At 33.8% G+C, this 24,608-nt stretch overlaps 1 protein-coding gene across 1 annotated transcript; it reads right to left on the reverse strand.

The window, feature by feature from the left end:
* Nucleotides 1–1,543: 1,543 nt before the first annotated feature.
* LOC115426561 (nicotinate-nucleotide pyrophosphorylase [carboxylating]-like) lies at nucleotides 1,544–24,191 on the reverse strand. Its single transcript, XM_030144656.1, has 5 exons — nucleotides 24,082–24,191; nucleotides 12,889–13,142; nucleotides 7,521–7,831; nucleotides 3,130–3,261; nucleotides 1,544–1,820 (listed from the first exon to the last, which is right to left on the reverse strand). The coding sequence occupies exons 1-5, from the start codon at nucleotides 24,090–24,092 to the stop codon at nucleotides 1,638–1,640; spliced, it is 891 nt and encodes a 296-aa protein (XP_030000516.1). The 5' UTR covers nucleotides 24,093–24,191; the 3' UTR covers nucleotides 1,544–1,637.
* Between the last annotated feature and the right edge of the window lie 417 nt (nucleotides 24,192–24,608).

The raw sequence follows: 24,608 nt of genomic DNA on the forward strand, positions 1-24,608 counted from the left end.
AACCTTTTCAAATGACCAGTAACACACTGTGATAGTCAAAAGGGTGTGAATCATTTCCTAATCTTCACATCAACAGATACATGTGCAAGCAACTTTTCTGAGAACTAAATGAACACGCTGAAAAAGCTTCCGGTCCTCCTCTGTGATAATCTGCCTTCATATCATCCCTGACTGTGGATGACTGTATAAACTTTAACCCATAAACACCCAGTGCTACTTTTGTGGTAGCTTCCAAATGAATTTTCACACTATTTAACATTTCTTAAGTGATTTATCACCATGAATTATAACATTATCCTCTGTATTTTGCATTTGTCGGTGAAAATCATGTATTTTCCTATATTTAATTCACTGATCATATGGCTGTTCATAAAAGCTCAGAGTAAAGGTGGGGCTTATCATATCAGAAACAGGTACGGGTACTGAACACATTGCAAGGACAATACCTCAAATAAGGATATGTATTTAACATACATCCGTAGTGTCCAGCCAGGGTCAAAGTGCAATATATATTTATCTGTACTGTTTCTTGGTTGGTGACATGCTTGTTTTTATTCTGTATATATATTTACACCTTTCTTTTTTTTCTTTTAAACTGTTTTGCACTACGCACCACTAGAGAGTTGTCTCTTTTAATTTCGTTGTACATACTGTATGTATAATGACAACTAGAAAAAACCCCCATCACCACCAAAATGTAATCATTTGTTCCTTGTGCCAGTATCAATATTTCCTGAAAATTTCATCCAAATCCATCCATAACTTTTTGAGTTATCTTGCTAACAATCAAACAGACAGACAGACCCCGATGAAAACATAACCTAATGAAAAATGTGTGGTAAATGGGATTTTCAATGTTAAATGTAAACGTCCACAGAGTCCACATTCCACAGTGGATGTGGACAATTTTGTGCCAGATACAAGATATTGTTCTAAGCTACGAGTGGATCAAATTGGAGGCTAATCGGAGTCGTTTTGAATTTTTTATGAATTTTCAAAAATTGCTCAATGATGAGGGATAGGAACATTGTAGATGTTCTGACCTTGAACTTTGGCCTACTTGGCCCAAAATGTAATGGGTTGGTCCCAGGGCCTAGGCCTATCTGTGAGGAAGATTTGGTAAAGATGGTTGGAATAGTTTTCCCATAAAATTGATAACAAACAAACAAACAAACAAACACACAAACAAACACACAAAACAAAGTGATCACAATACATCCTGGTGGAGGTAAAAAAAAAAAAGGCATTCTATTCTATTCTATTCTATTCTATTCTATTCTATTCTATTCTATTCCAGAGAAAACTAAGGAAAGAGTAACTTTTTCATCAAAATATATCATCAACTGAACATAAAACAAATGTGTCCAAACTACCATGTACTCCAGAACTCCATGGGTTTTACTGATGAATCAGTGTTGTAGAAGATGATGGTGTTTCCACGTTCACCACAGAGCCTCTGAACGTCCAAATGGGTCATATCTGACGACCATGACAAGATGACAAACTGCATTTTACACCAATCATTTACATGGATCGATAGAATTCGTGGTCCACGTTTATTAAACACTGTACATTTAGGTAGCCACAGGCTGTTTGAGTCTTTGAGGGTTAAGTGATAATCATCATTCTTGAAAGATTCAGTGAATAACTTTAAGGGAGAAGTCCACAACTGGGCAGCCCTGGGTTATGCAGCCCAGAGAAATGATGTCTACATGTGGAGAGCAGAACTGGGCTAAGTTCTCTGGAGTCACTCCTCCACTGGCTTCTATGAGTACAGCTGGGAAGTCATCTTTAAGGGACTGAGCAGCAGCGTGGAGCTCCTACAGATGAAACACAGAAGTATTATCTCATGTGGTGGTAGGGATGTAACGATTACCGGTATAACGATAAACTGCGGTAAAATTGCCAACAGTTAGTATTACTGTTTAAATTGTAATTATCATGATAACCGTGTTTGACTACCGCACTTTTCCGGAGAAAATGCTGATGTAAAGCTATGCTTTTATGTCAAACATTTGAGTTTAGTTTTAATTTATTACAGTTTTAATTGTATATACCTAATATTTGGAACCAATATTCACTTTTAAAGTCTTTGAAAAGGTTCGTTAAACATCTGTGTGTTATTTATGCAATAAAATAAATACATTTTTCAAATCGGATTTTATATTTTTTTTTGTGTTTTCTGGCCTTCTATGTTTTTATAGTAGATTAAAGTGAAAAAAATAATAGGCAGATGGTATAGATGAAGTTGTGCTGAAAAACAGATCCCAAACATGGGTATAGTGAACATACAACATCGATCAACATATATAGTATATAAAGGCAAAATGAAAAGGACTGAAAAACGGCCAAAATAGGCTCAGACCACTAAGGGTTAATATTTGAATGTTTCTGCAACAGAAGGTACACTCAAAAAAATGATTCTTGGCTCTAATAAACATGAAGTAATATTTTAAAGTAAAATATAACTGAAGTATATGAAATTTAAAGTTTATTTATCCGAAAAAGTCAAACATAATGTGAATATGTAGTATTAGTTATTAGCTTAGTATGAAGTGAATCTAAACAAATAAAGTAAACTTTATTTACTACAGTAGATCACATAAAAAGGCTGAGCGTCATAGTCAAACACAGTTTATGTAAAAGTTTGCATTAACTAAAGCAAATGTGACTGAAGGTATTTAATTTATTCATATGGACTCAATTTGATAGAAAAAACATTGTATTAAATGCAACTCTTTACATTAAACTTATGTAATAAAATTACATGGAAAATTTACATGTAATTAAAATACATAAAGTCAACATTTTTGGCCTAATTATTTTTTTGAGTGTACATTGTGCCAATTATTTTATTCATTCATTCATTCATTCATTCATTCATTCATTCATTTATTTATTTATTTATTTATTTATTTATTTATTTATTTATTTATTCATTCATTCAAAATACAACTTGGTTAAATTATTTCAGATTGTGTGTATCAGTACTTTTTGAACATTTTGAGCACAATTTCAATAATATCGCGATAATAATGATAACCGTGATAGTTTTGGTCACAATAACCGTGGTATGAAATTTTCATATCGTTACATCCCTGTGTGGTAGTGAATGGAGAAATTCTGTACCTGAGGTTTAAAGTTGTCTAGCATGACAATGTCAGCTCCAGCTGAGGCTGCCTCTCTGCCCTCCTCTGCAGAGCAACACTCCACCTCAATCTTGCTGCTGAAACCACACACCGACCTGGTTGCCTTTACCGCCTAGACAACAAACAGAACAGTGTGAAAATGAACTCCACTTAGTCATTTAACACAGCACTTAACTAGCACAAACCCCATTTCCAGAAAAGTTGAGGCGTTGTAAAACATGCAATAAAATCCTTTATATAACCTCCTCAGACCCAGGAAATGTCAGCAAAGTATTTTTTTTTGTTTTTTATTAAATAAGTGCCAAGATTGGAAACATCATGATTCAACAGTTTTTTCAGATGCACTTTTACAAATTTTTATGGAATGTCCTCTGTGGTGGACAGTTTTCTTTTTTCTTTTTTTTTTTTTTTTGTATAAAGTTGTGAAACTGTTGTCCACACATGTGGACAGAAAACCCAAAGCTGGGTCTGAGGAGGATAAACTAGAAAAGCACTTGGAGACCTCCGCCAAAGCAGATCAGCGCCCCCCCCCCCCATCACCACCAAAATTTAATCAGTTGTTCCTTGTGCCAGTATCAACATTTCCTGAAAATTTCATCAAAATCCGTTCATAACTTTTGAGTTATCTGGTTAACCAACCAACCAACAAACAAACAAACCAACCCTGATGAAAACATGACCTCCTTGGTGGAGGTAAATATGTTTGTTGCCTTCACTGATCAACTTGTAGGGCTATTTTCTAAATATAAAAAATGTCATTATTGATGCCTGCAACACACACAAAACACAGTTGGGACACAGACAAAATAAGACTGACAAGTTAATATTAGAGCAGAAATGATTAGTCAATTAATTGATTCAAATTTTTAAAAAAGTGTGGTTTCAATTTTCCTGAATTAAAGCTGCATTGTCTTAATTCTGCTACTGTTAAATATTGGTTCCACTGTTGTGTTTCACATGGACGCTTATTGTGACACACATGACGCCAGGATCAACACAAATAACATGGAGTACAAACAGGCAGAAAATGTCTATATGCTCACTTTTCTACACTGGAACCATCACTTACACTGTTAAAGTTTTAAGATGTAACATAAACATTACAAATATTTGTCTTTATTTGTCTTTATTTTTAGTTCCATGGTAAGTTTTTACTAAGTTATTAAGTTGGATCCAAATGTACTGAAGACTGCAGTGCACATATTGTTTGTAGATGTCATTTGACTTGTTTGTTGATGTTTTTATCTATAGATATTTTTATATTTGCTTTTATACCAGTGGTTTCCAACCTTTTTTGGCTCGTGACCCCATTTTAACATCATAAATTTCTGGTGAACCCAGACATTCAAAATGGAGATGTTTTTTGGGTTTTTTTTTTTGCTAAAATTGATTTGTGTTTGATCATGTAATAGTTTGCTATACTATGTTGCAAATAAATGTTAATTTTAGACAACATTTAGTCTATATAATGTATATTATTATGGACGGAGGCAGTAAATCCAGGTGTAGATTACTGCACAAAGGGAGAATTTGATTTTCCTTGGTCAGGATATGTACAGTCAGTCCAGCTTGGATTTACAAGGCTGACAGTTAATACTGAACAAACAAGAACTGAAACTATGAATTATGAAAGAGCTGCAGCATCTGAAACTGACCACAGTGAACATTTGACACATAAACAGAACCACAGTGCTGCAGTTTCAGCTTCATAGTTTGTCATGTCTTTATGGATTGGGATTGTCTCTCTCAACTCACCATATATTTTTTATTAGTAAGTTTTAATTTTTATTCTTATCAATTACTTGAAATTTCAGGTGACCCCATTTGAATTCCAGGCGACCCCTCATGCGGTCCTGACCCCAAGGTTGAAAAACACTGTTTTATACTGTTGTTATTGTTATTTCTATATTATATTTTTTATATATATCCTTTTACTTTTAAACTTTCTGTGTTTTTTTTCAGCTGGTTCTGGAATAAAGGACAAGTTGTTTATCATTTTCAGAGATGTCTTTTTCACTTTTTTTTTTTTCCACCTATTCAAATAATCGTTTGAAATGGAATTGAATCATAGAAAAATAACCAATAGAGTAATGTATATGTAAAGGGACCTGTGATGTGAACACAAAGGGTTAACAGAGACATATGCTGTAATCAAGTTAATATGTTTTCCCTGAAGTCCAGGATTATTTCAGCTGGACAAGGCCAGGCCTAATTTTGCACCAGGGTCCAACAGGGTGCTGGTGCTGGACTGTCCACATCTGTTTCCCACTGAGAAAGTACAGATACCAAGAGGAGGAAAATCACCGACTGCCACAGACTGTCAAGGCTCCGAAACCGTGAGAATGGACTCGAACTTTCCTCATTTTATAAACAGAAAAAGCCATGTAATACAGTTTGTCACATGACATGTAATGTGTGTTGCACTCAAACTGAAATGTTTATGCTTACAAAATATTTTATAAATAGAATCTGAGACATGTTACATCAGAGACATCTATGACTCTTAGTTGTTATGTCAGAATTTTAATTTTAATGGATTCATTTGTTTATTTTTTTGCAACCTACTTCTAAAAACAAACCCCTCCTATCATTACTTCTTCTATCTTGTTTAGACATTTTAGAACTTCTAAAGGGGAACTGCAACCAAATAACTTCTGGTTTCCTTGGAAGTTTTTTTTTTTTTTTTTTATAATACTTATTGTTTCATTTTCAGTAAATTTCACAACAAAGTTCTTCAAATAAATTCAAAATTCCTGTCTCGCTTTGTTTGTATATACTGTATTTCATTTGAATGACAGTTGTCTTTTTTAAGGGCTTCATTGTTTCATGTAGAATTCTGTTGTTTAACTACAAAAGCACTTGGAGAGCGCAGACCTCTGCCCAGGCAGATCACCCCCCCCCCATCACCACCAAAATGAAAAACATCATTTGTTCCTTGTGCCAGTATCAGTGAAAATGAAAATATCATCCAAATCTGTCCATAACTTTTTGAGTTATCTTGCTAACAGACAGACGAACAAACAACCCCCTCCCCCCCCGAAGATTGATCTGGATCCAATATCTTGTAGAACTTGTTGGGAACTTTTTTTTTTTTTTTTTTTACCAAGCACTGACCATTCATTGTGGAGTTCCACATACATATGTTGAAAATATCCCTATCTCCCAATGATAAAGAATCCTTTTAAAAATTCCAGGATCCAGACCAAGGTTATTATCGTAAACAAAAACTAACAAAATGATGAAAACGAGAATTGTAAAAACATTTTTGTTAACTGAAATAAATAAAAACTATAAGAAAAAGAAAAAGAAAAAAAAACTAACTGAAACTGTATTGTGTGCTTATAAAACTATCTAAATCATAATAAAAATTCTAGATAAAATTCCCTTAGTTTTTTGTTTTTCTCTATGTCGGACTGATATGAAATCGATTTATTTCCCTCAAGCAACTTTAGCTGCTGGTACCATATGATATTTAACGGTCCGTCACTTCTTGTCACTTGTCGTTTAGTCGTCTTCTGGTCCCCACTCTACCTGGAAACATGGAGACTAAAGTTGGGAGAAAACAGCAGTATGGAAGTAAATCTGTCTCATCAGATTTTGAATTATAAAAACCATTGAATTTCTAGCACTGAATTTTTTTTTGCACTGAAATTAAGTATCTGAATTTTTTTGTCTCTCAGTTGTACTATGTTCATAAATTTAGAATTAAAAAAATCAGTTGCAAAATTTCAAATTCAAAAAATTCAGATCACACATCACTGAGGACACTGAGGATAAGCAGTGATTCTATCTCAAGTCGAACTGACAGCCAGCTAATAAAGTTATGTTATGTTGGTCATGTGATGGCAACAAAAATTCAGATACTTAATTTCAGTGCAAAAAAAATTCAGTGCTAGAAATTCAGTGGCTTTTATAATTCAAAATCTGCTGAGACAGATTTACTTCCATAGAGCAGAGTCCTGTCTGGGATTTATTTGAATTTGACGGTGAAGACGATAAAAGATATAAAGAAACTAAAACTAAACTAAAACTAAGCATTTAGAAAATAACGAAAACTAATAAAAATGAGCAAACCTGCTCTAGAAACTAATAAAAACCAACTGCATTAGAGAAAAAAAAGTCAAACTAAATAAAACTAAATTATAATGAAAAATCCAAAACTATTCTAACCTTGATCCAGACAGTGATCCGGATCATTCCCAAAATCTAATCATTTGTTACTCGTCCCATTTTGGACATTTCCTGAAAAGTTCATCAAAATCCATCCTTAAATTTTTCAGTTATGTTACTAACTAACCAACAAACCAACAAACAAACAAACAAACCCTGGCAAAACCAGAACCTCCTTGGCAGAGGTAATAAACTTTGCACCTGTGTGATACTTCCAGAAGCCCACACATGGTTGTCCTTCAGCATCACCATTCCACTCAGGTCCTGTCTGTGCATGGACACGCCCCCCACCAGCATGGCGTACTTCTCCACCAGACGGAACCCTGGGGTGGTCTTGCGCGTACCGGCCACCTCTCCGTGCCAGCCTTCTGCTGTTACTATTTGCTGGAGCTGCGAACATCGTGTGGCGATGCCCGAGGCCCGGGCCAGGCAGTTCAGAGCCGGCCTTTCACCCAGGAGGAGGCAGCGCGCCGGGCCTCGCACCACAGCCGTCAGCGTTACAGCATCTGGACCTGGTGAAGAAGGCCACACACAAACTGAATCAGCCCGCTGTTGTACATCTGTGCAGACGGAGGCAAATACTGTAGCTCAAATACCCTGACAAATTTAAGGTAGTTTTGCTTTTTTACCTCCTTTACAGATTTTCATAAAAATTTCAGGAAATGTTGATACTGGCACAAGGAAGAAATTATTAAATTTTAGTGGTGATGGGGGGGGGGGGGGGCAATCAGAAGGAGGAGTGGACTCACATCATCAGAATGAACACAAATGATGGAAAAAATGAACAAAATGCACAAAAATGATGAAAATACAAAAATAAAATGAACACAAATGAAGGAAATAATGAACAAAATGCACAAAAATGGCATATACAAATATTAAATGAACAGAAATAAAGAAAATATGAACAAAATGCACAAAAATGAAGAAATTAAATGAAAACAAATGAAGAAAATAATGAACAAAATGCACAAAAATGAAGAAATTAAATGAAAACAAATGAAGAAAATAATGAACAAAATGCACAAAAATGATGAGAATACCAAAATAAAATGAACACAAATGAAAGAAATAATGAACAAAATGCACAAAAATGAAGAAAATACAGAAATTAAATGAACACAAATGAAGAAAATAATGAACAAAATGCACAAAAATGATGAAAATGCAAAAATTAAATGAACACAAAGAAAATAATGAACAAAATGCACAAAAATGAAGAAAATACAGAAATTAAATGAACACAAATGAAGAAAATAATGAACAAAATGCACAAAAATGAAGAAAATACAGAAATTAAATGAACACAAATGAAGAAAATAATGAACAAAATGCACAAAAATGACGAAAATGCAAAAATTAAATGAACACAAATAAAATAATGAACAAAATGCACAAAAATGAAGAAAATACAGAAATTAAATGAACACAAATGAAGAAAATAATGAACAAAATGCACAAAAACGAAGAAAATACAGAAATTAAATGAACACAAATGAAGGAAATAATGAACAAAATGCACAAAAATGATGAAAATGCACAAATTAAATGAACACAAATAAAGAAAATAATGAACACAACGCACAAAAATTAAGAAAATATAAATATTGAACAAAATTAAGAAAAATGAATATATATATAAATGAACGTAGACTTGCTTGAAAGGCAGAACGGCATTAACAGGAGATTTAAAAAATTGTCGCCGTTAATTAATGAATGCGTTAACGTGGTAATAATGCGTTAACTTGCCCAGCCCTAGTAATTTCACAGAAAAATGTGAATAACCTCAAGAAATATGAACAACCTGAAATGTCTTAAGAGAAGTAAGAACAATTTTAACAATATTCTGCCTGTTATTAAATGTTTTATGTATTTGTAGATCCACGGTGATCTATAAGTTATAATGTACATGTGTAAATGATAAACTGAGGCAGAATATTGTTAAAATTACACTTATTTTTTTTCAGTGTGTTCATGTTATTTGTAGATGTAAACCTTTTCATATTGTAATTTGACTTTTTTCGCTCTAAAACATCGAGAAAAGTTTGGAGTTGACATTATTTATTTATTATTATGTTATTTTTTTACTGGTTCGGCCCACTGCAGATCAAATTTAGCTGAATGTGGAACTGAACTAACATGAGTTTGACACCCTTGGTTTAGACCATTTCATTACCAGTGACCAGAGTGTGTCAAGACCAAAACTCTGAGGGGTTTGAGACTATGGCAAGACTAAGACTAGATACTCAGTAAGGACATTTAGGAGCCATGTTTTACAGTTACACAAGAATAGGACTGATATGGATTTATGTAGCCATCCAGTATTGTGTGAGCTGAAATAACAGCCATATTCACAGTCATCATTTAACCCTTTCATGCATACTGGTCACTCCAGTGGACAGCTGTTCTCTTGTATTTTCATGGATTTTGTTGTTTTAGTTCCATATCAGCAAACACAGTGGACACTCACACTGCAAAAATCTAAATCTTACCGAGTGTATTTTTCTCATTTCTAGTCCAAATATCTCATCCCACTTAAAATAAGACAGAATCACCCAAAGAGGAACTTTTCAGTGAGATATAAGAACTGATTTTCAGACAGTAGATCTGCAAAATCTGATTTCAAGTAATCTTACCAAGATAATTTTCACTTGTTCCACTGGCAGATTTTTATTTATTTTTTGCTTGAATTAAGCCAAAAAAAAAAAAAAAGTTACTCTTTAGGTGATTCTGTCTTGTTTTAAGTGTGATGAGATATTTTAATTAGAAATGAGAAAAATACACTTGGTTAGATTTAGATTTTTGCAGTGCATGCACCATCCCACACACTGCAATTCATACCGTTACTCTAACTTTGCTGTTCTTGATAAACCTGATCTGCACTAACATGTTTGAGTGGAAATCAAGCGCTAGTTATTGTTATTAAACTGTAATTAACAGTTTTTGGTTTTTTTTAACTTTTTTTTTTTTTTTTTTGCATATTATCTCCATGAAGTAAGTAATGACTAGTATTAGTGTATGTTAAAATGTGAGAAAACAACAGCCATGTTGGAGACTATGTAATCACAGGGATTCAGATCACACACACATGTTTTGGAAATGCTCAAATATCCAGCCCTTCTGGGGGAAGGCTCACTCAGCTCTCTGTGAGGTGTTGGGATATGCAATCCCAAATTCTTGTCTTGTTCTGTACCTTGGATATTTGGAAGAATCAGTGCATAAAGAAGACAGATATCTTGTCAAGATCCTTCTGGTGGCCTGAAAGAAGACCAGAACAAAGAACTGGCTGAAGACTGATGCTCCGTCTGATTAACAATGGCTTTCAGTCATAGATGATATACTTGTCATGGAACATCTTACATATAAACTGAATTTAAAAGAAAATCTCTTTGTGAAAAACTGCGGAAAGTGGCTGACATTCAGAGACAAATGTATCTATTAAAGGACCTTAATATTCTGACACCATCACAGGCCATTCTTTTCATCTGTTTTTTTTTCTTTTTTTACTCCTCAACCTGAGGAGACTGTTTTGTACTGTTAAAAATTGAAAAATAAAAATTGTTTAAAAAAAAATGTGAGGAAACATCAGATTATCCACATTAAAAATGTTTACTTTTCATAGTTTTCACACAGTTTATCAGTAAACATGTTTCTTTACTTCAAAAATGTAATGCATGGCATCCAGCTGAGTGGACATTTTTGCAACTCCATGAAAAATGGGTTCATAAAAACAACTTCTATCGCATTGTTTTTTTAATGCCTCGAGGAATTCAAACTCTCAGGAAATTAAATCTTGATTACGGCTCTCACAATTCATGCATGAAAGGGTTAAAGCGACTGGAGTTCCATGGAAAAGGGAGACAAAGAGAAATGACGACACAAGCAGTCTGGTTAGTCACACTAAAGGTTTCTTTGGAAAGTTTACACAGTTGAACAGTTGAGCTGTGGTTGAAGTTGATAGCTTATATCAGGGCTGTCAAACTCATGTTCTTTCAGGAGCCATATTCAGCCCAGTTTGATCTCCAGTGGGCCGGACCAGTCAAATAATAGCAGAATAACCCATAAATAATGAGAACTCTAAATTTTTTAGTGCAAAAAATCTCATTAAATAATAAAACTATTTCTATCCAAAACAAAACAAGATGTGAATAACTGGAAAAAACTGAAATTTCTGAAGAAAAATAAGTACAATTTTATCAATATTCTGCCTCAACTTATGATTTCTACATGTGCGTTACAGATCAGATCTACCAAGACACAAAACAGGCAGAATATTGTTAAAATTGCACTTATTTTTCTTTAGACATTCCAGGTTTTTCATATTTGTTCAGGTTATTGACATTTTATTGTTAAAGGATATCAGAGTTTAATGTTCTTTGCAATAAATCAAAGAGAAAAAATTGGTGTTACTACTACTGTTACTCAATTTCAGTGCAAAAAAAAATAAAAAAAAAATCAGATACTTAATTTCAGTCAAAAAAATTCAGATACTTAATTTCAGTGCAAAAAAATTCAGATACTTAATTTCAGTGCAAAAAACAAAACAAAACAAAATAAAACAAAAAAATAACAACAACCAGATACTTAATTTCAGTGCAAAAATAAAAAATAAAAAAAAATAAAAAAAAATACAGACACTTAATTTCAGTCAAAAAAATTCAGATACTTAATTTCAGTCAAAAAAAATCAGATACTTAATTTCAGTCAAAAAAAATACAGATACTTAATTTCAGTCAAAAAAATTCAGATACTTAATTTCAGTCAAAAAAAATCAGATACTTAATTTCAGTCAAAAAAAATACAGATACTTAATTTCAGTCAAAAAAATTCAGATACTTAATTTCAGTGCAAAAACAAAACAAAACAAAACAAAAAACAAACAAAAAACAGATACTTAATTTCAGTGCAAAAAAAATAATAAAAAAAAATTCAGATACTTAATTTCAGTGCAAAAAAAAAAAAAAAAAAAAAAAAAAAAAAAATACAGACACTTAATTTCAGTCAAAAAAAATTCAGATACTTAATTTCAGTCAAAAAAAATACAGATACTTAATTTCAGTCAAAAAAATTCAGATACTTAATTTCAGTGCAAAAACAAAACAAAACAAAACAAAAAACAAACAAAAAACAGATACTTAATTTCAGTGCAAAAAAAATAATAAAAAAAAAATTCAGATACTTAATTTCAGTGCAAAAAAATTCAGTGCTAGAAAGGAGCTTTCATAATTCAAAATCTGATGAGACAGACGTACTTCCATAGAGTCCTAATATCAACTGTTTTTGACTCTTAATGCGAAACAAAGATTAAATCTGAGCATTTAAACTTCTACTGACTTGCTCAGAGTTTCTATGTGCAAACGTTTTCCTTCTGTCTTCATCAGTTAACCTGTCCATAATAATAATAATAATAATGATAATAATAATAACAATAATAATAATAATAATAATAATAATAATAATAATAATAATAATAATAATAATAATAATAATAATAATAATAATAATCATCATCATCATCATCATATCCAGGTTCCTAAAAGTGCTTTCGACTGAAGTGTGTGAAGCCCACCTATGTCAGCTCCCTCCTGGTAAATCCACTCCACAGTGCAGCCCACCTCAGTGAACAGTGCTGTGAAAAAGGGGCTTCCTGCCAGGACACTGTTGGGCGTTTTACACAACAGCCTGGCCTCCACCGTTTTCAAGCCCACACACGCTCCTGCAGGGTCGAAGGTGGGCGTGTCCTCTGCCAGCCACTGTCGAACCAGGCGGGTCAGGGTCTGAGGTGGGAGTGTGAGCGCCGCCGAGTGTCTGGGCTCAGACATTCTGCAACATGAAGACATCTGTTCTGGTGACTGAGCCTTTAACTTAACCTGTTTAACCCTGAGCATATTTTCAGGGGGAAAACGCCTAAACAGACATACCCAAAGTAAATGAAGAATTCCTTCACAATAATAAGGTTCAGATGGATGTTCTTGTGTCTATGGACATTTACTGACCTCACAGAATCTATTCCCATTGTCTAAAATATTGTATCTATTACTCTGCCTGAGTAAACTGGAACAAACTACAAGAGAAATTAGAATTTTTTATCCTCGCCTGTTTTTTTTTCAGCTGGATTGACAGTGATATGCATAAATAATTAACTGTTTGTGTCGGAGATTTTTAACCCTTTCATGCATGAATTGTGAGAACCTTAGTCAAGATTTTTGTCTTCAGTGTTTTTATTCCCCCTTAGGCATGAAAAAAACAATGCGATCAAGTTTTTTTTCTATGGAGTTACAAAAATATCCATGCATTTAATTTTTGAAGTAAAGAAACATGTTTAAAACCCAATATCAGAAAGTGAGATGAAAACAATGAAATAAAAACATTTTTCATGCTGCTAATCTGATGTTTTCTCACATTTTAACATATTCTAATGCTAGTAATTACTCACTTCATGGAGATAATATGCAAAAAACAACAACTTCTTGTCTAACAAATAACAACGGATTTACACTTAAACATGTTTCTGCAGATCAGGTTTATCAAGAACAGCAAAGTTACAGTACGGGTCTGAATGTCAGTGTATGGGATGGTGCGTAAGTGTCCACTGTGTTGGCTGATATGGAACTAAAACATCAAAACCCATGAATATACAAGAGAACAGCTGCAGAAGAACTGTCCACTGTACTGACCACTGTGCATGAAAGGGTTCATAGTGTATATTTCACCCCACAAAGATTAAAAATCATGTTTGAACATTAAAGTTTGCACTAAAATACACTTTTGATGCACTTTTATTAACATTAGGGTCTAAACTTTGAGCAAAAGTTGAAAAAAACATCCATTGTCCTGATTTATTATATTTTTATAGTAGATGAATATTAATATAATTTTTTCGGCCCGCAGGTGGGCCAATAGGGCTAAAGGAGGAGATCAGGGAAGAGAACACACTACATTATTTTGAAGTCACATTAAAAAACCCACACTGTTACTTTTATGATTGTTATCGTTGATTGTACATTACATAGGTTTTATTATTTTACAACAACGGTCTCAAACTCATTTTCTTTCAGGGGACACATTCAGCCCCATTTGATCTCCAGTGGGCCGGACCAGTAAAAATAATAGCATAATAATTTATAACAGGGGTCTCAAACATGCGGCCCGGGGGCCAAATGCGGCCCGCCAAAGGTTCCAATCCGGCCCGTGAGATGTTTTTGCAAAGTGCAAAAATTGCACAGTCTTGAATTGAATTAAGCAAAAAAAAAAAAAAAAAAGCCTGAATTAAGGAAAAAATCTTGAATTGAGAAAAAAAAAAAATCTTCAATTAAGTAAAAAAAATCTTGAATTAAGCCCAAAAAAAAATTTAGCAAAAAATCTGGAATTAAGCAAAAAATCTTGAATGAGCAACTTCAAATTTTTTTCTTTGTTTTAGTGCAAAAAAAACAACAACATTAAATTGTTAACTATCCTGTAACAATTAAATATGAATAACTTGAAATGTCTAAAGAAAATTAAGCATGGTTTTAACAATTTTCTGCCTGTTCCTCAGTGTTTAGTGTCTTTGTAGATCTGATCCATAATGCACATGTAGAAATGATAAGTTGAGGCAGAATATTGTTAAAATTGTACTTATTTTTCTGAAGAAATTTCAGTTTTTTCAGGTTATTCACATGTTTTTTGTTTGGATAGTTTATAAAAGTAAGTATTTTCATAATTTAATGGGGGGTTTTTTGCACTAAAACAAAGACAAAAATTTGGAGTTGTCATTATTTATAGGTTATTTTGTTATTGTTTTACTGGTCCGGCCCACTGGAGATCAAATCGGCCTGAATGTGGAACCTGAAAGAACATGAGTTTGAGAACCCTGATTTATAAATAAGGACAACTCCAAACTGTCTTTGTTTTAGTGCAAATCCCCCCCCCCCCTCCCAAATTAAATTATGAAAATACTTACTTTTATAAACTATCCAAACAAAAAAGATGTGAATAACCTGAAAAAAAATAAATTTCTTGAGAAAAATCAGTGCAATTTTAACAATATTCTGCCTCAACTCATCATTTCTACATGTGCATTATGGATCAGATCTACAAAGACACTAAACACTGAGGAACAGGCAGAAAACTGTTAAAATTGTGCTTAATTTTCTTTAGACATTTCAGGTTGTTCATATTTGTTCAGGTTATTCACATTTTATTGTTACAGGATAGTTTGTAAATGTAAATATTTTCATAATTTTATTTTATTTTTTGCACTAAAACAAAGACAAAAATTTGAAGTTGTCATTATTTATAGGCATACACTAAAAAAAAAATCTGTAATTTAACAGAATTTTTACCGTTCATTTTACAGATTTCTTCCGTATTTTTAAGATACAGGAAAATATCAATGAAATGACAAAAACAGACTGTGATTTTACATGTCAAATGTAAAATAACATGAAAAAACTGTAACTGTGAATAACCTTAAAATTTCCATTTTTTTTTTCTTTTTTCACAGAAAAATACAGTTAAAATTCATTTGGAAATGTATCGTAATTTCACAAATATTTATGTTCTATTTATGAGATTAAACTGTTAATTTAAAGTTTAATAGTGTAAAAAAGAATAAAATGAGACAAAATTACTGACAATTAACCGTCAAAGAAGTATTTGTTCTGTCAGTTTAACCAGACTTGTTTGTTAATTGACAAATATCTTGTGTATCTTGTTTCACAACAAAAATGTTGAATAAATTTATTTTTGTGAATGTATAACATGTAAGCTCTATTATTTGTTTTATAACAATGTTTGTTCATATTTATAGGTAATTTGATTGTTTTAATACATGTAAATATTCTTTATTAAACATTCAAAAGTCAAAAAAATATGCAAAATCTCATGTGAAGTTAGAGCAAAAACCTGTAGTTTAATTATGGAAAATTACTGTACTTTTGTGAGATGGTTATTTTCCGTTATTTGACAGTATTTTTTTGGCACCCCAGTTGCCGGAATAATACAGTTTTTGTATGTTTTTTTTTACAGTCTAATGTAAGATTTTTTTTTTCACATCAAACCGAGAAAGAAAATATGGAGCCATTATTTTTTGTAGGTTATGGTTTGTATGTTATTATTTTCCTGTAGATCATGTTGGTCTGTATGTGGAACCTGAACTAACATAAATTCGACAGCCTTGACTGTGGAATTTTTGCACTTTGCTATTTCATCACATGGGCTGGATTGGAACCTTTGGCCGCATGTTTGTGACCTCTTATTTATGAGAAAGAGAAGACAGCTTAGTACAGGTTCATGATAACTGTGTGAAGAATGAAACACTAGCCCATGACTATTCAGAGCTGTTTTTTTGTTTTTTGTTTTTTTTTTGTTTTGTTTTATCTGATCTTTCTGAATGCGGTTAGTGCTTCATTTCCTGAAGAGTTCAGATCAATGTATCAGCAGTATTTTCAACATCAGTGGTTATTTCCTGTCTTACTCATAACATCCGTCTAAAGAAGTCATTGCTCTGCCATAGGCTGCCTTTAACCCTTTCATGCACAGTGGTCACTCCAGTGGACAGTTGTTCTCCAGCTGTTCTCTTGTATATTCAGGGGGTTTGTTGTTTTAGTTCCATATCAGCCAACACAGTGGACACTAATGCATCAGCCCATACACCGACATTCACACCATTATTGTAACTTTGCTGTTCTTGATAAGCCTGATCTCCAGTAACATGTTTCAGTGTAAATCAATTGCTAATTATTATTAGACTGTAATTAACAGTTTTCTTAATCAAAAAGGTTTATTTTTTGCATTTTATCTCCATGAAGTAAGTAATAACTAGTATTTGAGTATGTTAAAATGTGAGAAAACATCAGATTAGTGTCTTTAAAAATGTTTGTATTTGATAGTTTTCACACAGTATGTCAGTAAATACACGTTTCTTTGCTTCAAAAACTAAACGCATGGTGTCCAGCTGAGTGGACATTTTTGTAACGCCATGAAAAATAGGGTCATAAAAAATTGTCAATTGCATTGTTTTTTTCATGCCTAAAAAGGAAAAAAAACACTCAGGAAAAAAATCTCAACTATGGTTCTCATAATTCATGCATGAAGGGGTTAAAGTCACAGCTGTTATTGACAGAAGGATTGCATCTAGAGCAGACTCTAACAAATGAACTATTTAATAGTTAATCAGTTTAAGAGTGAATCGTGTAAACTGGATTGGAACAGCACCAGACAGACATGCACTTACCTCCCTCAGTGTCTTTGTGTTTTTCTGCTGGTCAGTGTCTGCGCTGTGGCCCTGAACATACTGAGCTGCAGGATCAATGTTGGGTGGAATTTGACCCTGAGACCAAGTTGGAATGTTTACAAGCTATCTAATGTTTAAAGTGGCAGGTCGAATGTTGATTATAATAGCAAGAAAAAAAAAATCATGACAGATAAATTGAGTTTTTTATTCTGTTGACACCACACCAGCTTTAGGGCTGTAAAAAAAACCCTGCATTTAGTGTTTAGAAATAGTTAATTAGCTTGTAAACTAGTTTGTTATTTGTCATGGGTGATGCTGTATTTTCAGAGCATGTGACTTGCTTTGGGAACTTTACTTACTTACTCTTAATCAATCAGCATTTTAGACCATTTATTAAAGACTTACTACCTTTCATAACCTGCAAAAGGGAATGTATTGTGTTGTTTTTTTGTTTGTTTTTTACTATTTTACAATATTATAAAATACATCAACATTTAATACTTACCAACATTTTATATATGAATCAAGTTTAGGTGCCATGAGTAAAAACATCTACAAACCAAGATTATTATCGTTAACGAAAACTAACGAAATGACAAAAACTAGTACTGAAAAAACATTTTCGTTAACTGAAATAAATAAAAACTACACTGTAAAAAAAACTGTAAAAAAACTGTAATATTCCAGCAGCAGGGGTGCCGAAAAAATACTGTAAAATAACAGAAAATAGCCATCTCATAAAAATACGGTAATTTTCCATAATTAAAACATAGTTTTTTTGCCCTAATTTTACAAGAGATTTTGCACTTTTTTTTTTTTTTTTACTTTTTAATGTTCAATAAAGAACATTTTCATGCATTAAAACACTCAAATTACCTATAAACGAATATATAAATAATTTTCAATGAGACTCAGTTGTCCAATCCACCGATAAAAACTGTATTTGGACAGTTTATCAGTGCTTATACATGTTATACATTCACAAAAATACATTTATTCAACATTTTTGTTGTGAAACCTCCTGTAATTACACAAGATATTTGTCAATTAACAAACAAGTTTTGTTAAACGTACAGAACAAATACTTCTTTGACGGTTAATTGTCAGCAATATTATCTGATTTTAATTTTTTTTTTTTTTTTTTTACAGTATTAAACCTTAAATTAAAAGTTTAATCTCATAAATAGAAAAGAAATATTTGTGAAATTATGATACATTTGCAAATGTATTTTAACTGTATTTTTCTGTGAAAAAAGAAAAAAATTATTTTAAAAAATGGAAATTTTATGGTTATTCACAGTTACAGCTTTTTCATGTTATTTTACATTTGACATGTAAAATCACAGTCTGTTTTTGTCATTTCATTGATATTTTCCTGTATCTTAAAATACAGGAAAAATCTGTAAAATAAACAGTGAAATTCTGTTAAATTACAGATTTTTTTTAGTATATAATTAAAGAAAAAACGCTAAATAACTGAAACTGTATTGTGTGTTTACAAAACTAACTAAAACGTATAAAAATCCTGGATAAAATTCCCTTCGTTTTCGTTTTAGTCAATGTCAGATTGATATGAAATAGATTTATTTCACTCCAGCAATTTTAGCTGCTGGCACCATACGACACTTCACGGTGCGTCACTTGGATTAGAGTCGTCCTCTGGTCTCCACTGTACCTGGAAACACGGAGACTAAAGCAGCAGAGTCCTGTCTGGGATTTATGTGAATATGACAGCAAAGAAGAAAAAAGATATGATAAACAAGTAAAAGCACTCCGAGAGTGCAGACCTCCGCCAAGGCCGATCAGTGGGGCCCCCCCGTGGGACCCCCCCCATCCCCGATCACCACCAAAATTTAATCATTTCTTCCTTGTACCAGTGTCAACATTTCCTGAAAATTTCATGAAAATCCGTCCATAACTTTTTGCGTTATCCTGCTAACAAACAAACAAACAAACAAACACACACACACACAAAGCAAAGCGATCACAATACCTCCTGGTGGAGGTAAAAACTAAAACTAATACTAAAACTAAACTAAAACTAAGCATTTAGAAAAAAATCAAAAACTAATAAAAAGTAGCAAACCTGTTGTATGAATGAATTAAAACGAACTGAATTTGAGAACAAACAAGTAAAAACTAAATAAAACTAAACTATAATGAAAAATCCAAAACTATTATAACCTTGGTACAAACCTGTGTTCCACATAAACATACGTCTTTAAATTAGTTCCATTAATTAACTTTAATTAGGAACTGGTAAACATAATTTACACATAATTCTCCATTCAACAGCAACAGAGAGAACTGTCATGAAGAAAAATAGGGTTTATTCAGTGAATGAGGGTTCTGTATGTCCAACTGACACACACACACACGCATTCTCACACACACACGCATTCTCACACACACACACACACACACACACACACACACACACATTCTCACACACACACACACACACACACACACACACACACACACACACACTCTCCAGGAACGTACAACCTTTGGCTTCTTCACATTCTTTACATACTCTGCATAATGCAACAGTTTTTTTCTTATGCATTGTTTTGTTTTTTCATGTCCTTTGCAGTGGACAGCATTATTATACTTTTTTTTAAGTATAGCTGTATGATGTATGATGAACTCTTGTCGCCTACAGAGGACAAACATGCACTGCTGGGTCTCATCATGTCATCATCCACACATACAGCTGCCATGAACTGTGGACATCAAACCATTTTGCACTGGGCCGAACACATTTGTTTTTGCTGTAATGTCAGTCATATTAACATGAGTGTCTGAGTAACTGACTGACTTTGGGGCCAACGCCCAGTGGGCATTCCAGAAACTGCAGATTTGGACACTTCGTCAAGTGGCTTCAGCCTTTCACTTTTCAGCCTAGGACAGTGTTTTTCAACCTTGGGGTCGGAACCCCATGTGGGGTCGCCTGGAATTCAAATGGGGCCTCCTGAAATTTCTAGTAATTGATAAAAATAAAAACTTGCCAATAAAAAATATATGGTGAGCTGAGAGAGACAATGACCATACATAGAAGACATGACAAACTGAGTGTGAAACTGCAGCACTGTGCTTCTGTTTATCTGTCAGATGTTCATTGTGGTCAGTTTCAGATGCTGCAGCTCTTTCATAATTCATAGTTTGAGTTCTTGTTTGTTCAGTATTAATTGTCCTCCTTGTAAATCACAGCTGGACTGACTGTACATATCCTGACCAAGGAAAATCCAATTCTCCCTTTGTGCAGTAATCTACACCTGGATTTACTGCCTCCATCTATAATAATATACATTATATAGACTAAATGTCGTCTAAAATTAACGTTTATTTGCAACATCGTATAGCAAACTATTACATGATCAAAAACTAATTTTAGCAAAAAAAATGTCTCTGTTTTGAATGTCTGGGGTCACCAGAAATTTGTGATGTTAAAATGGGGTCACAAACAAAAAAAGGTTGGGAACCAGTGGCCTAATAGCTTAATTATAAACAGTTTATGAATAAATAAATAAATAAATTGTGGTATGATTGTAAAATGCTGTCAGCTACATGTGTAATATATGCAGTGTTATTTCTGACATCTGCCTGCTTCGTTATATTCTCTTCACATCTGTGGTAAGGACATTTCAGAGCTTCCACCTCTTGGGTTGTTTTTTGTTTTTTTTTTGTAAGTGTGTGTGTGTTTTTGTGCACTTTAAGGGTGTGACCTGCAGCAATATGTTAACCATGGGGAAGTTATTGCAACACCAACTAGGGTGAAGAGAAATAAACAAAGCTCAATGAGGATGCATTTGCAGTGACTTTATATAGTGAATGCTACATGTCTAAGCCAGAAGATGGCACATATATTACACATATTTACACTGGATGACTCAACAAGAAGGCCTCATGGATATCACCTGTCCTCCCCCCCGCCCTTCTGGGAAGAGATACAGAACATTAAAAGCTAAAGGACTTTATTCATCTCAAACTGGGAAGTTGTACAGCAACAGCAGCATTGCAAACAGTAAAAAATAGAATACAGGAATAAAAAATAGAACACAAGAGCAAACACGCATATGAAAAAACAGAACTGGTCAAAACATCCGGACAATCAAACAGTAAGCTGCAACAATAAACTGTAGTGTGCAAAGAAAAAAGGAATTTTTCAGGAGGGAACAGGTGCAGGGATAACATCAAAGTACGTAGTGGAACTAGTTTTATGACCGCAGGTTGACAAGCGATGGGCTTGTTAAGTGATGATGTAATGGTCATGTGATATTTCTGTTTCCAGGTCCTAAGACGTGGAACTCGCTGTGAAAATGGCTTTGAGGGTTTGAACTGAAAAAGGCTTTGAACTGTTTTGAGTCGAAACCGTGTTAGTTGTGTTGTCGTTAACAGCTGCGTCTGTTTTTCAGTCATGTTTTGTCTTTAGTTCTTGAACACTGCTGTGCATGGATGTAAACCATGACTGCATTTACCTTCCACTGCACTGGACAGAACAGATAAAGGACTAATAAACAAACTATGAAGTATAAAGCTGTGGAAACGCCTCATAAAAGCCTAATGCTATGTCAATAGAAATCATAAAGATCCTAATACTAACATTTGCCAGCAACAAACTTCGTTATTACCTCCGCCAGGAGGTTTTGTGACCACTTTGCTTTGTGTGTTTGCATGCATCGTGTTTGCATGTTTGTTGGTAAGTTTGTTTGTTAACAAGATAACTCAAAAAGTTATGGACTGATTTTCAGGAAATTTTCAGGAAATGTTGATACTGGCACAAGGAGGAAATGATTAAATTTTGTTGGTGATCGGGGGGGCTGATCTGCCTTGGCAGAGGTCTGCGCTCTCCGAGTGCTTTTCTAGTTTTGTTATTTTTTTTCTTGCCAACAACAATAAACAATTTTTCTGCAAATATTTCATGATAATATTTTAGATGTGTGTAAAATTTTAAGGGTATCCAAAAACATTTCCACTACTGTAGTATTTAGAAAATATTAAGTCAAGTAGTAGCCTGGGGATATTTATGAAATTTTTAGTAGAGGGAAAATTGGTTGTCTCCCACAATGATTTGTGATACTTAAAACACAATGGGTACTTCTGGCATGCATGGTAGCATTTTACTTGTTAGTTTTCATTTTTGTGTCTATGTTAACAGATTGGAGCGAGTAAAGTAGCTTGTGGCAAAAATAAATAGCAAAAAGCCCCACTGATAGTAAAAGTAACATCAGCAGTATTTTAGATAACTGACACCACTATAGTTTCAAAGCCGAGAGGACAACTCAGTGTGTTACAGACGTGAAAAAAATATCCCAGTGTGCAGTCTCCCCTTCTTTCTTTCTCTTTTCTTTCCTCATAGGTCAAATCATGTGACTGTTAAACTCTTGCCTTTTCTTGAAATTAGAGTCAGGGAAAAATGAAGTTGTACTGATACAATGTTAGTAGGAAGTGTAGAACTTATGGCTCGCAGTAGCACTGCTGCAGCAGCAAACACAGCCCAGGTAAACACATGCACGCACACAACAACTCAGAGGTGTCATTACCTCCACCAGGAGGTTTTGTGATCACTTTGCTTTGTGTGTTTGCGTGTGTGCGTGTTTGTTTGTTTGTTTGTTTGTTTGTTTGTTAGCAAGATAACTCAAAAAGTTATGGATGGATTTTCAGGAAATTTTCAGGAAATGTTGATACTGGCGCAAAGAAGAAATGATTAAATTTTGGTGGTTGGGGGGGGGGTCTATCTTTGAGTGCTAGTCTTGTTTTTTCATTCGTTTCAAACTTCACTTCTCAGCTCCATCCTCTTCCTCTACACTGTATCATCACATGTGAAGTTGTACTTTGACAACTGGATACAGACTCAGGGACACAGACCTGCAGCAGCAGACTGAATGTCCTGGTTTACTTTTGAATACTGCCATGCCCATTAGTGATGATGAAACTCCTGATGTTTCCTACATGTAGAAGAAGCTTCACCCTTTTAAAGACTGCCATTATAACAGGCCGCCTGGATTTTGTTTATGTTGTTTTTGCAATAAAAGTGTCTGAAAATATCTTTTTTTTTTTGCCAATTCTTTTGCACGTTTTTTGTAGGAACAACTTAATTTTCAATGTCTGGCCATTAATTATCATTATTATATGTAATAAATGCTGAAAACAATCTGTTACAGCAAAACATAAGTAAAACCAACTTATAACCAACTTCCTTTTCCTTTTCATCAACAGGAACTTGATAAAAGGAAAGTTCTGTGCACGTTTCAGAGTGACAGACAGAGCAGCACACAGCGCTGTGACACAGTCACCCAGTGTTTTAGAGCAGGCAAAGTTCTGCACGTTCTTTGGACTCAGAAACAGGAAAATCACAAGACGGTTATGTCACTCTTAACAAGCCCATTACAGAACCAGCCTTTTTGATGATTCTATCAATCTACTGCAGTTTCTTCCAACAAGTAATTAAATGCATAACCCCCGTTCCAATCTAAGAAATCACTCTGAATTATACTCAGTAATATACTTCGTAATTTCAGAAGGTCTAAACCCCCTCCTCACCTGGTCAACATATGTGAGGTTGGTGATGAGATGGTGCAAAAATATAAATATCTTGGAGCATATCTTAACAAAATGGGTTGGTCCCTGAACACTCCATGGAAAGGGACAGAGTCGACTCTTTTTCCTGAAGAGACCCAGGTCCTAAGACGCTGTCCGCCCTAAGATACTGCACGTTTCACCAGTCAGTTGTACACTGCTCTATGCTGCTACCTGCTGGGAAGGCAGCATCAGACAAAAAGACATAAAATGACTGGAAAAAGCTACTTCTGTTCTTTGGAGTGTTTTTGTTTTGGATACACTGGGGACTGTGCTGAGAGACGTGCACCAAGTAAAGTGGTGGACACCTTGGAAAATCTAGATCATCTTCATTTCATTCTGACAAACCAGGAAAGCATCTGCAAAGGATGACTACTGGTGATGACTGCTTGTTCATTTATAGTTTTTGGCTTGTTTTTCTTTCCTTTTACTGAACTGATTAAAATACTGAATTTCTCCTTGAGAATCAATGTAATTCATCTATAGCTGTG

The sequence above is a fragment of the Sphaeramia orbicularis genome, chromosome 1 (genome assembly GCF_902148855.1).
Source record: "Sphaeramia orbicularis chromosome 1, fSphaOr1.1, whole genome shotgun sequence".
In the NCBI taxonomy this organism is placed as follows: Eukaryota; Metazoa; Chordata; class Actinopteri; order Kurtiformes; family Apogonidae; genus Sphaeramia; species Sphaeramia orbicularis.